Consider the following 12870-nt stretch of genomic DNA (forward strand, 5'->3'; position numbering starts at 1 on the left):
AATACTTGACTCAGTCTTCGTCTTGAGTATTCGCCAAGTTAAAATTCGATCTTAGTCTGGTTTATTGTTATACCGCCCTTTGACTGGCCAGGTGTCTAATTTTTCGCGACTGGAATCCGCGTAGGCTTTTTCAACGACGATGACCTTAAAATTAAATAAATAGGTTAGTTTTATTTTAAAGCGAGGCGCAGACTGGACTGGAGACTCTCTGACGTACCAGCTGAGTTTACTCCGGTTGTTCTTGCGGGACTCCGAAGACATTTAGCGTGCTCAAATTAATGGCGCGTCACTACACAGTCACATGCTTCGCTTGCAACAACGTCGCGATGACGTTAAAAGTTGAATGAGAAATGCAAATATCCATCCAAGATGCACTCACGTATACATGAAAGCTCACAATTCGCGAAGGTTCTGGCGTCTCGTAAAAGTCACTTGTGTTGTAAATATTTAAATTTATAAATAAATTCCCGGAACAATTTTAGTTTCCTTTTAATAACCTTGAGTTTTGGTCTACGCTGAAAAATCCTCTTTCGCGGAAAATTAATTAATCATTGAGGAAAATTTGTATAAATACACAATGAAAATGAATGAATGTAACTTTTTTATTTGATTTTAATTAGAGAGGTAAATACACATATCTCTTTATAAGAGCATTTAATAATAATAACAAAGTTAGCTTGAAGTTGAACATTTCTGTAAAGAGACAAGCAGTCTACGCATTTTCTTCTACCTACGCGTGGACTATCGAGAAACTCGCGGAATAATTATAAAAAGGCGTGAAGAACGATCTATTCAAACCTACTCGTGCGTTTAATCAATAATGAAAAACAGTAGCAACTTATAATGCTGAAACAAAGCTATAAGCGATACATCAATTATATGTCTATATTTATATAAGCACTATAATTATAATCTGACCATTTAATCGGAAGCAAAGTCCCAAACAATGCTTATTTATTATTATTACTTTGCATAAAATCATTCGATAGTATTATTCTACCAACGACCTCAAATTGCTCGAATGATATAATCGATGATAAATTTGCGGAAAAATGACTTTTCGGTCGGTGAAATATTTTGTAGAGATTCGAAACTCCTACGTCTGGCACAATTTTTTGCAGGAAACGTGTGTATTTCGTGATTTTTTAATAAAACATAGTCTCCGAGGGCGTGTGCGGTCGCCTGTGGTGTGATCTCCCAGTAATATTGTCACTAGTATCCGTGTACGTATGTGTGCGTGTAGTGTAGGTATCACGTGGAACTCGTGGGACATCCAACTGTGGTAATTTCTATTCACATTACGAGACCGTCCCCTTTCATATCCATTGAAAATCCTGCCGCACGTGTGGAGGACCTACTTCGTGTCTCGTTTGTATCAATTTTTTCCTACACGTGTCATTCGATCCAATATTCCATATTCTCTGCCCTTTCACGGTGTATACATGTGTACAGGGTGTCCCTACTTTACATGTCAAAACTCCATGAGTGTTTAAGAAGCCGAAAACCGAAAATAAATTGTCCTTTAGAGATCTGATCCTTTTTGCTTCATTTCGGAGATATATGCAAAAAAGTAAAAATCATTTTTCCAACTTACCTATTTTTTTTCTCTCTGTTTAACTTACGTTTCCTTATTTACATACTTTTTACGATACTGTAGTCTAGTAATTTTATATATTACGTCTTACTTTAACTGGATTCCACGATGTACATATGTACAGAGTGTTTCTATATTTTAGGTAAAAATTTAAGGAAAACTTTGGAATCTGAAAAGTAAAGACAAATTATCCTTTAGAAATTTGAATCTTTTTACTTCATTTTGAAGGTATATGCAATAAAGAGAAAAGAATATTTTTCGTAAAATAATTATTTATATTTCCAATTTAACTTATGTTTCATTACTTATAATTAATGCAAATACTTTTTACATTATTATCTTCTAGAAGCATTGCAAGTATTATGTATTACATTAACTGCATTTCACAATGTACAGATATACAGGGTGCTCTTGCTTTAAATGTCAAAACTCAAAGAGTATTTAGAAAATCAAATACGAAAACTAATTATTTTTTAGAGATCTGTTTCTCTTGCTTCCTTTCAGGGATATATGCAGAAAAGAAACAACCGTTTCTACCGAATTATCTATTTATTTCCAGTTTACCTTAAGTTTCATAACTTATTTGATATAAATATTTTTTACAATACTGTCTTCTAACAGGATTGTAAGTATTACACATCACATTAATTATATTAATTACAGCTTGATATTATTCCATTAGCATTTTTTGCACAACATTTATAATTGGACTTCGCAATTTCCCTTTGAATTCATCTGAACCGAACAAAATTTTTCCTTCAAGGTTCCCCAAGCGAAAAAATTCACAGCTATAATATTTGTTGACTAAAGAAACAAAACATCTTTAGCGCCTATCAGTTCAGAAGAACATTAAAGAAACTGAGTTATAATTACTACACAGCAAATGTCAATGGAATAATGTCTAGATGTACAATCAAAATAGCTACTCCATTATATAATACTACAGCGATTGTTATTAGACAACAGTATCTTAAAAAATATTGATATTAAATAAACGATGAAATATAAGGAAAACTAGAAATAATTATAGGTACGATATTACACGAAGAACTTGTTGTTTTTAGTTTCAATAAAACTCCAAAGAAAAGTAAAAAGAAACAAATCTTTAAAGGACTTTGTATTTTCATTTTTTGGTCCCGAAATACTCCAAAAGTTTGGCTATTTGAATTGGGGACACCCAGTATAGCGAAAAATACGCGGCTTGGCAAATGGCTAGATTTCTTCGGAAGGCATGCACATACTTTCTCATCAATAACAAATCAAAAATTTACAGCTTATTATCAAATTCTTAATTGTAAGTAAATAGATTTTCCAACATAGTTTTAAAACACCTACTTTCTCAATAACCAGTCAAAAATTTAAAGCTTATCATCGAACTTTTAACTATAGATAAGGCAGTTTCCCAATATATGATATATTTTCATGATTTATAGTCTTTCTTATCGTTCTCCTTTAAAGGAGCTTTAATAATATTTATCCTTTTAATTTACACTGGATTTAATACTTGTTTGATATGCCTTGGGTTATCTATGGATCCTTAGAGCTAATTGTCGACGACTCTACGCTAACTGTTTGATCAGAAGCATCGAGATTCTTCGCCTGCCTCGAAACACGAGTCTTGCCAAAATTATTTTGTTTTTCCTCAAGAATTTTGTCCTCCCCGATATTGTCCGAATTATCCGCTGACTCATTTTCTAGCACACTCCGCTGATTAACTTTTATTTTTGATTTTGAATCATCCACAGTGACAGAACTTGAGGGCGTTGCATCATTCTCCATGGTAGATGAAGAACTTGGGGGTGATAAAGTGGTGCTGATTAAAACTGTCTCGGTTGATGAATGAAGAGCGGACATTCTCCTTAATTTGTTCAGCCTATCGAGTTTACTTCGTTGATCTGGATCCTTGTTCTCGCAAATCATCAGGGCTCTTACCCCCACTGGTATTTGCGTCGTTGTATCGTGCCCAATTGATCCTGATGGAATATCTATTTTTTCACTATGATTCGTATTACTATGGACCGACGAATTTTCCTTATTGTTTTCCAAATTTGAAGCATCCCTTGTATTTCTCCCGGAGTTGTCTGTCGTAAGAACGTTGTTATCCTCCACTGTAGATTTAATTTGTCGTATTTCTTTATGTTCCAACTCATTACCCTCCGGTTCGATAGCTGCTGACACCTCTTCTTTGCTATCTCTAATAATATTTTCCGTTACTTCAATTATTTCTGTAACGTCACCATCAGATTTTTTAGTTCTTTTTACTGTAACTAAATTTTCCACGTTATTCTTAAGACCCTGTAAAATTTTATCAGTTACACAATTAATTGCAGAGAGTCCAGCCTGCTTAGTTTGATGGACTAGTGTTAAAATATCAGCATTTTCCGGACAAGCCGATTGCAAACTGCAATTAGCTTTCAACGAATGACTTCCTGAACAATTAGTCGAACTTCCATTAAATTCTTTGTTTTGGAAAGTGGATACCTCAACCGTTGTCAAATTAATAGGATTTTTTGCAATTGTAACATTTACTGGACTTATATATATCTTCGGACTTACAATCTTGTTTGTACCATTAGATTCCTCTGCTGTAACGTAATTATTTATATGTTTTACAAGGTTTATTGAACTAGAATTTCTATTGGAATTATTACCATACTCACCGTGTCTCGAATTAAATGAATTATTCATATTGACACTGCTATCTACAGTTGTTTGTATACCCATATCGGACTTAACATTATTATCCACAGACAAATTACATTCCTCTTTTTCAATGGCTCCCCTAAACGTAATTGCTTCGACAACCTGCATTATCAAACTCCTCACGTCTTCGCCCAAATAAGGACACTCGGCAATAATCTTCAACCCTTTCCTCAAGCAACTTCGTGGTGAGTTGCACAAAATTTCAATAGTAACCAATTTCGAATCCCACAGGTGCCCTTTAATCTGATCCATTTTCCCAATCAAATTTTCATACTTGGGCACCACTCTTAGATTTTCGTAAGCATCGAAGAGCATCAAAAGATCTTGCAATTTTTCAATCATTTGGCTCTTGTGCCAAAACCTCGCATGGATCTTTAAACACGCTATAATATCCTTGGCAAAATTGATCTCTTCGAGTTTTCCTAAAATTTCCAAAAGCAGTTCTTGTGGTGTAGCTTGCTGATAATTATCTATTTCAAGATGGCTTAACAGTTTGGTATTCTGGAGAACATCCATGACGTAGTCTTTAGCTGACTTTACGTCAGTATCGATAGTGTCGTCAGGTATGACAAGGTTGAAGAGGTACCCCGAGCGAATCGTGCCATTATCAAAGGCACCAGCGAGTAATTGGATGTTCTCGTCGATCGTTTCAAGGTTACCCACGATTCTCTCTGCCAGAAGACCAGCGTCTTGACGGAGTGTAAGTGGAAAACGAGTTTCTCGATCGACCAAGTACCTCTTCAGCAAGTCTCCAACATTTCTAGCATCCTTGAGATCCTCCAGAGCTGGTACCAATTGTTCACTTTGGTTCTTGCTGATGTGGCTCAAAAAACGTAAGAATCTGCGTTCGGCCAGTCTTACTACGTCGTTGTAATTATCGTAACGAACGTTCCCCAGGAGAGCTAGCAGGAGGCCAGGAGTCAAGGTCAAACGACCCTGCTTTAAATGGTCCAAAATGGCGTCCAAAGAGAAGCCCTTTTGGTACCATTGGACGATCTTCGAGTTCTCGTAGATACTTCTGGTCCGGTTCAAGGTCGAATCGTAGGATGACCTTGTACAAGGACACTCGTGTCTGGTCATTTTTCTGCAGACTTCCGTGTACTCCCTCAGTCGTATCGAGGCTTTTTCGTGAAGATAGCTGCATATCGTCGAGGGTTTTGCGTCAGCCTCCTCTAAAACACTCGGGACCATCGAGAGGACGTCGTAATTCCTCTCCAAGGTCTCAAGGTACACCGCGTGAAGCGAATTCACTTGGCTTATCGTGAAGTCATCATAGTACTCGTACAAGTGTCGACCAAAGGTCTCCAAAATTTGGATCCTCAGTAATGCTCCGAATTGCAATAGAATCTCCGTTCCTTTTTGCAATGAATCCTTACTGTTCTCCAAGGTCACACTCGATTCTACAGTCCTCGAAATCACATTCTCCAGCAGATCTCGAGTCGTCAGGATCTTCTCGACCTCCGAAGATGCCAACTCCTGATTTCTCAATGATAAATAATCGATTGCCTGCAATAAAAACAACTAATAAAGTCCACTTTTTCAATTAACAACTGAATTGATTCGTGAAATTCATCCGATAGAAACAAATGGTTTTTATAATCAATCATTGACATTCCGAACAACACTGTAACTACTATAGTGTGCATGACGTTATACAAACTATGAATTATGATGAATTGAGTCTTATCGAAATGACGTAGTAATAAATAAGAGTTATTGAAGAAAATAGAATTTATCAATTGAATAGACTTGATTAAAAATTGCTTGTTTATATATTTTTCCTCAAGGTTATATCATTCAAGGCCCCACTTTTATTTTCTACTTTTTACTGTTGTCACGATAATTTTCCTGCACAATTTTTCACTTTCCACCAATAAATGGTAACACGATTCCGGTTCTAAGCCAATCTCTCAACGCTTTAGAATAAATGCACAGCAGTGGTCTAGAATTTGGGTTAATCGAATCTCTAAATAAATTGTTGTACTAAAATTCACTGGAGTTTTTTTCCTATTAATTAACCATTGCATTGGCGCAATGAAGTCGAGTAAATCGAGTGCAATCTTTCTCGTAGCAGTTTAATTATTTAATTAGCACAATTTTTGTTACGCTATATTAATTTTAAATTGAAAAAGAGCGAGTGAAAAATTGTAGTCTGGAGTAATTGAGCACGTGAAGCATTTTTTTTTTTTTTTATTATAGGATAGTCGTAAGTTATAAAGTTACCCACGACTGTCGCTATAATTTTTACCAAAATTATAGTACGTAGGCACAATGAAGGAGAAAAACTCACCTAAGTTGAAATTGTGGATAGATACACATGGAAAACAAAGAAATGATTGAAACAGGACAAAATTATTGCAATTTAAATATTGAATTAACAGAATTTTTGTCACACTGTGTTGATTTTAAAATGGGAATGAACGAGTAAAAAATTTTAGGCTAGAGAAAGGGTGCATATTGTTTGAAATGGAAAGTGACAAAAAATGATCGAATCAAGGCAAAGTTATTCCAATTTAAATATTGAATTAACAGAATTTTTGTCACACTGCGTTGATTTTAAAATGGGAATGAACGAGTGAGAAATATTGTAATGTAGAGACACTGCAGGAGAAAAATTTACCTGTGTTGGAACGATGTATGGGTAGACGAGGATAGCGATAAAAAATGATCGAACCAGGACAAAATTGGCCACGATCTTTCGATGAATTGTTAACATGGTCGAGCTGGACGATTCGCGCGACTTCCAGTGGGATTCGCAGCGATAATCAAACCTATATATATATATATGTATATATATATACGTATGTCTGCTTTAAGCAAATCACCCACACAATAGTCGATACCTCCTATGTTCTTTTTAAAGCTTTCTTCACGCTATGACGCGTCCTCGTATGCGATACTCGAAATATGAAGAGACGTCAAGGAAAAAATGCGAAGAATAATTGCGTCAACTCTGCGATAAGATTTATTCAATATTACTCCAATTGGTCGTTTGAATTAAGCGTGAGCCCTTGTTTTAACCTGCAACCTTGCAACGTTTTAATTACCTTCATTGGACAATACCTGCATTAAATTTTGTCCACCGACACTGTAAAAAATGTCTGTAAAATTTACATCAATTTCACAGTAATTATTTAATCTTTTCTTTTGCAACCCTAGGTAAAAATAAAACGACAAACGTGGGTTAGAAAGTTTGCTCATGACTTTCGTTGTATTTTTCCAAAAATTATTCACAATGCGTGAAATAATATTTTTACTTTGTATTAAATTTTTTCTTTAGCAATAAAACTCTCATTTTCGGCATTTGTTTATTACTATTCTTTATCCTTTGCAGCAGTAAAACGAGAAAATTTATTCTCAAGAAATCAAATGGTTTGTTCTTTTCATTATAGTAATACTAAATATGCAACAGACTAGATTAATAGTGGAATAAAAAACGGGTCAATACTTTGCTGCTTAATTTTACAAATCGAATTAAGTCGTTGAAGCAGGTAAGAAAATTGCGCCAGCCTCTATCAGTTACTCGGGCTTTTGCTGGACTTGCGCAGAAATCGTGCCAATATGGATTCCAAGTGTGATGCACGTCTTCCAGCGTTCCGAAAACTCCAATGAAATAAAACAGGACGTAGTTGTAACTGGAGATTTTTGCTTAAGTAAAATTTCACTCGGTAGTTTCAAGGTATCAGCGAGTGAAGATGTCTCAGGATTACGCGTATGCCTGTGAAAGGGCGGAACTTCTTGGCCTGCCAGCCCCAACCGAAGAAGAGTGGAGAGCATCCATCGAGTCACAAAAATCCGACGAGCCGAATCCTGAAGAAACCGTCGATGACACCGCTAAGGTACCAACAATCAAGTCATTTCATTGTCGGTCGTTATTCTTGCAATTTTCTCGTCGACTCAAAGTCATTTTTAATAATACTATTGCCCTCGGAGAAGCTCTCAATTTTCACCCTGCAACATACACAAAGAAATACTTGATTTTTATGAATCTTGCATTTTTCTTAACGACTCAAAGTCATTTTTTATGATATTATTGCCCTCGGAGAAGTGGTCAATTTTCAAAACTTACTTGATTCGAGTAAATCTTGCATTGAGTGGCCCCAATGAAATAATTGACTAGATTTAAATAAATTACTGATTCAATTAAACAAATATATTTTATTCAAATCTATATTTAATGTATTTATAGTAAAGTTTATTAATATTAATGAAATAGTCATGATTGGGACTATGCAAGACATGATTCTTTTGAATCAAATCTGTTGTTATCATTGCATGTTTCCTACGAGTTTAAACTGTCAACAAATGTCAAAATGCAAACAAGAGTACTGTTTTTAATGAAATTTTCTATCAAATGTGGTTTTCAATTTCTTTCTACGTTTTTCGTGGGCATTCCTCTCCCCTACTCTCGCGACAGCCTTCGTTTTATTGCATTTTTAGAAATTCGCAAAAAAAAAACAAAACAAAAAATCGGAAAATCGACTGTCGAATTAAAAAACTTTGAATGAATGAATTCTCGCTTAAAAAAATTATTTGTTATTATTATTGATATTCACATGAGAAACAAGAGAGGCAGTAATTTAGCCAGATAAGATCATGTATTTTTTGCAAGCTTTAAAAGCACGCGACTCACCTGAATCAAAAATTAAATGTACCAAGGTCGAATTTTCTGACGTGAAAAATAATTTCACATCGCGATAGGTCTTATGTAGTAGTTTTTAAAGATGTATGTAAAGAATTTAAAAAAAGAGAACGAGATTTAGGGGTTGTTAAGTTTTACGATTCCCCGCGTAGATTCAGCCCTCCTCGTTTAATATTTAAATGAGAATGGGGATTGAAGAATTGGCCTATTAAGCTCCTTTTTTTCATTTAATTCTCTAATTTTATCCCTTTATTTTTTGCAGATGTCCCATATCTCTCTTTCAGACTTCTGCCTCTTCGTTATTAAATATTACACGCAAAAAGGGACTGGAGAATGCGTCTTTCCATCCTTTTAATTTTCACTCCAATATTGTAATAGATTTTTTCTATAAATTTTGCATTTCCCCTTGGAATTATTTTCGTTAAACTTTTCCCGAGGCGAATACTTGGCTCAGCAGAGCTTACGTAGGAAGCTCACTTATTTATGGCTCCTATTTTTTTCCTTTGACAGAATTTGGACAGCAGTGACGATACAGCTCAGCGTATCAGCGGAGGTTTGGATGAGCTCAACAGCATCTTAACCGCAACACAAAAGAAACTCAATAGATTCAAGGTTACCCACGATGATTATTTAAATCCAATTTGACAAAAATCAACAATTTCCTCCAAAATTGAAACAAATTCTGAAAAACTATATCTATTATTGGTCTGTTCGCAAAATTATATACACTATGAAATTTTTTGGAAAATTATAACAAAAGTTCAGGAGCAACTTTTTAACTTACGTCTGTCATTGTAAATTTACATTTTTAATGCAACGACAACAAATTCACGGTAAAAACTATATTGAATACTTTTTTTCAGTCCCATGTCAGTTTACAACGATAGACATGAGTTACAAGTTGCTCACGACTGTTATCAATTTCTCATAAATTTTGTTCATTACGCAACATAATTACAGCTATTTAAGCGAGATTATTGAATTTAATTAACTTACACATATGAATGATAGGTAAAATTGAACGAGGTGAAAGAATAAAGTGAAAATACTTTGTTTAGACAGTCTGTGGCAGTATTGGGACATTGCTGAAGGGTCGAGTTACACATTGGGAGGGTACGCCGAATCACAAGCCAAACGAATCGAGCGATGCTGAGGAGCAGGTGGAAAAAATTGCTAGAGAGGAAGCCACGGATGAGAGCATGACCATTGAATTGTCTGGAGAGGCAAATCAAGTACCATGCGACGGGGAGGTAAAGTCCAAAAGCGCTGATATCAATAAAAAGATGGCCTCCCACTTGGACAAGTTGGATTCATTGATCAACAAAGCTGAAAATGCTCAGTACAGCATGCAGCATCAAACCAAACAGATGAGAAGCTTTCTAAAATAATTTCTGGAAATTGCACTTTTCAGAGTACTTTACTTATATATATGTATCAGGCATAAGCTTTTTCATTTGATTCAGCTCCTCTCTCCTATTTTAATTAAAAATACTCCTAAAACACCAATTTTAAGTGCAAACGTTCGATAATATTTCATTACAGCCAACAAACAATAGAAAAACAAAATAATTTGCTTATATTCCTTGTTCCTCGAACGAAGAAATTATATCGATTGCGTGTGCGAAAATATATCGCTTTATACTAGATATATATATATATATAAATATATATACAATTAAAATGATAAGACACCTTTTGAAGGATTTTACAAATTAAAAAGAATTGCAAAATCTATAAACAAATCTTGATTGAAAATTCTATCGAAATTTAATTTACAACTGTTCTTACAAATTTGTTAAAATTATTTATTCTTAATGGTTATTAGATTGCTATATTTTATAATTGTTATAATTCGAACACACGCGCTTAAATTGTATTAATTATAAGTGCCTTGCTTTCGCCTCTCTCTACAAGAATAAAACGAAATGTAAGGAATCTAGTAAACACATTTATAAAATGGAGAATGCTCACTCGAGAAAATTGCTATTTTCATTTTAGGAAAAGCTATTTCGTTATAACGATATTCAAATGTAATGTTACATATTTTTTGACTTATTTAGACATCCTGCAAATGTTAATAGTGTATTACGAAAAATTGACTTCCTCGAGATTAACGGTACTCATGGCTTATCAGTGATAATATTTATTGATATATTGTACTATGTAACTTAGCTTAGTTTAGCTTATCAATAATCACAGATGAGAAGAATTTTAAAGCAGTATTTTACAAAGTACACATACTTCAAGCACGTTTGTGAATTTGCGTCAATTTCATATTTTATTTTTCTATACGTCCAATAATTGTGCATGTTACATTATGGAGGTTTAGAAAAGAAATATTTATTAGAACAAAAACATAACTGTTTTGCACATAATATGTAGTGTTAATAAAAATATATATGTATGGCGACTTTTTATCGATATTTATTAATTTATTGAACAAAATACTGTTGATGTGTATACATACAGCTATATTTATATATATGATCTATAATGTGCTATACACATGATATATCATTCTGGTAGAGAATTCAGAATTTATGCAATACAGTGAGTAAATGACAACAATTATCTGCACTACTGAATTAAGCCGAAGCTTCTAAACATATCTATAAAGTGTAAAGAAAGAAAATCTGTTCATCTCTATGCTGGCTTCAACTTTTCTCGCTAAATATTTCCCTACTTTCTCGGGAAACAGTTGAGTTAGACAAATAATTCTATATTTTCACCTGATCCATTTTGGATTCATTCATACTGAAAAACACACTCTTCCTTTACTTATATATACACTTGATGCTACGCATTAAAAAGATCATAAATTTGAATAGTTCTATACCTTCTGGATTTTCGAATAAGCATAAATTAATAGAATGTTTCATAATGATTACTTTATTCAAAACTAAATAGTATTAAATTGTACATTCAAATTTGACTGGTTAAAAAAACATATCCATTAATTTATGCTTATTAAAATAATAAATAAACGAATCTACTAATTGTTACATTTTTTCTTATTATTATTGCTTATAAACAAAATATATTAAAAATATAATAAGTTTATACATTTGATTATACATAGAATATTTTAATAGTCATTGATAACTACTTAATGTTTTATCAATTATACAAAGCTCAGTTAGTATAATTATTATAACCCAATCATTTTGGCATTACGGTATAAATTTATTATAAATATTGTATTGTTCAGAGCCGGGTGTGCAAAACACAAACCTCTTATTAATATTTACTAATAGATAGAAACATAAATATATTATTGTTCTATTTTAAGAATTGTCATCGATTGTCGTTTTTGACAAATACAATAATGATTGTGTGTGATTATATATAAATAAATATATATTTATTATTTATAATAAATCAATAAGTGAGATGTAATATATGTACGTATATAAATATTGAAAAAATGCAATAAAGAATAAAACAATATATAGAATATAATAAGAAAATATTTTTTGTTTTTAAATAAACAGGACTTGGAAATTACTATTATTCAGGGAACAAAATATTGAAAATATAGTTTTCGAATACGATGATATATATTCTTCTTATTGTAATTGTACAGCAATAAACAATTGCGTAATAATTTTATGCAAGATAATTTTTGTTCGTTGAATTTTAAGGCTCCGTGCGTTTAATGACGCGAGCATTAATAATTCTGAAATGACGTTTAATTACGTTAGTGTTTGCGGTCAATAAATGGACGCGTCGCATGCTGCAATTTTTGAATATCGAATACAGCGACGCTAACGGCACTAACGCCGCGCTAGCTAGCAAATAAAATTGAAGGCGCTGATGCCCGATCGCGCTGATTGACGACAGTGATAACAGACGGTGGGAATTCGGCACCTCCATTCTGACTCCCATTACATGTGTTACATAGGAATAGTAGTCAAAGTGGGGGTACCGAATT

General features: G+C 33.6%; 2 protein-coding genes across 4 annotated transcripts; one reads left to right on the forward strand and one right to left on the reverse strand.

Annotated features, from left to right (window-relative positions):
- Positions 1 to 631: 631 nt before the first annotated feature.
- LOC136785565 (uncharacterized) lies at positions 632 to 7139 on the reverse strand. 3 transcript variants are annotated; one of them, XM_066746670.1, is made up of 3 exons: positions 6918 to 7138; positions 4255 to 5803; positions 632 to 4176 (listed from the first exon to the last, which is right to left on the reverse strand). In XM_066746670.1, exons 1-3 carry the CDS (start codon positions 7011 to 7013, stop codon positions 3122 to 3124), a joined length of 2700 nt encoding a protein of 899 aa, XP_066602767.1. In that variant the 5' UTR covers positions 7014 to 7138; the 3' UTR covers positions 632 to 3121. The 3 variants fall into 3 exon arrangements, with proteins under 3 accessions (XP_066602767.1, XP_066602766.1, XP_066602765.1); XM_066746669.1 differs by having other exon boundaries at positions 632 to 4179; positions 6918 to 7137; XM_066746668.1 differs by having other exon boundaries at positions 632 to 5803; positions 6918 to 7139.
- Positions 7140 to 7840: 701 nt separating this feature from the next.
- LOC136785622 (uncharacterized) lies at positions 7841 to 12395 on the forward strand. The gene is made up of 3 exons (XM_066746775.1): positions 7841 to 8136; positions 9450 to 9551; positions 9998 to 12395. The coding sequence occupies exons 1-3, from the start codon at positions 7993 to 7995 to the stop codon at positions 10325 to 10327; spliced, it is 576 nt and encodes a 191-aa protein (XP_066602872.1). The 5' UTR covers positions 7841 to 7992; the 3' UTR covers positions 10328 to 12395.
- Positions 12396 to 12870: the final 475 nt, after the last annotated feature.

The sequence above is a fragment of the Prorops nasuta genome, unplaced genomic scaffold (genome assembly GCF_024137725.1).
Source record: "Prorops nasuta isolate Cenicafe-Biocafe unplaced genomic scaffold, Cenicafe_Pnas_1.2 PNAS00003, whole genome shotgun sequence".
Lineage (NCBI taxonomy): Eukaryota > Metazoa > Arthropoda > Insecta > Hymenoptera > Bethylidae > Prorops > Prorops nasuta.

Coding starts and splice junctions, on each gene's coding strand:
- LOC136785565 (XM_066746668.1), bottom strand. CDS start 7,013: ATGTTAACAATTCATCGAAAGATCGTGGCCAATTTTGTCCTGGTTCGA. Junction 5,804..6,917: donor CATACATCGTTCCAACACAG/GTAAATTTTTCT, acceptor TTTTTATTGCAG/GCAATCGATTATTTATCATT.
- LOC136785622 (XM_066746775.1), top strand. CDS start 7,993: ATGTCTCAGGATTACGCGTATGCCTGTGAAAGGGCGGAACTTCTTGGC. Junction 8,137..9,449: donor CCGTCGATGACACCGCTAAG/GTACCAACAATC, acceptor TTCCTTTGACAG/AATTTGGACAGCAGTGACGA. Junction 9,552..9,997: donor AGAAACTCAATAGATTCAAG/GTTACCCACGAT, acceptor TACTTTGTTTAG/ACAGTCTGTGGCAGTATTGG.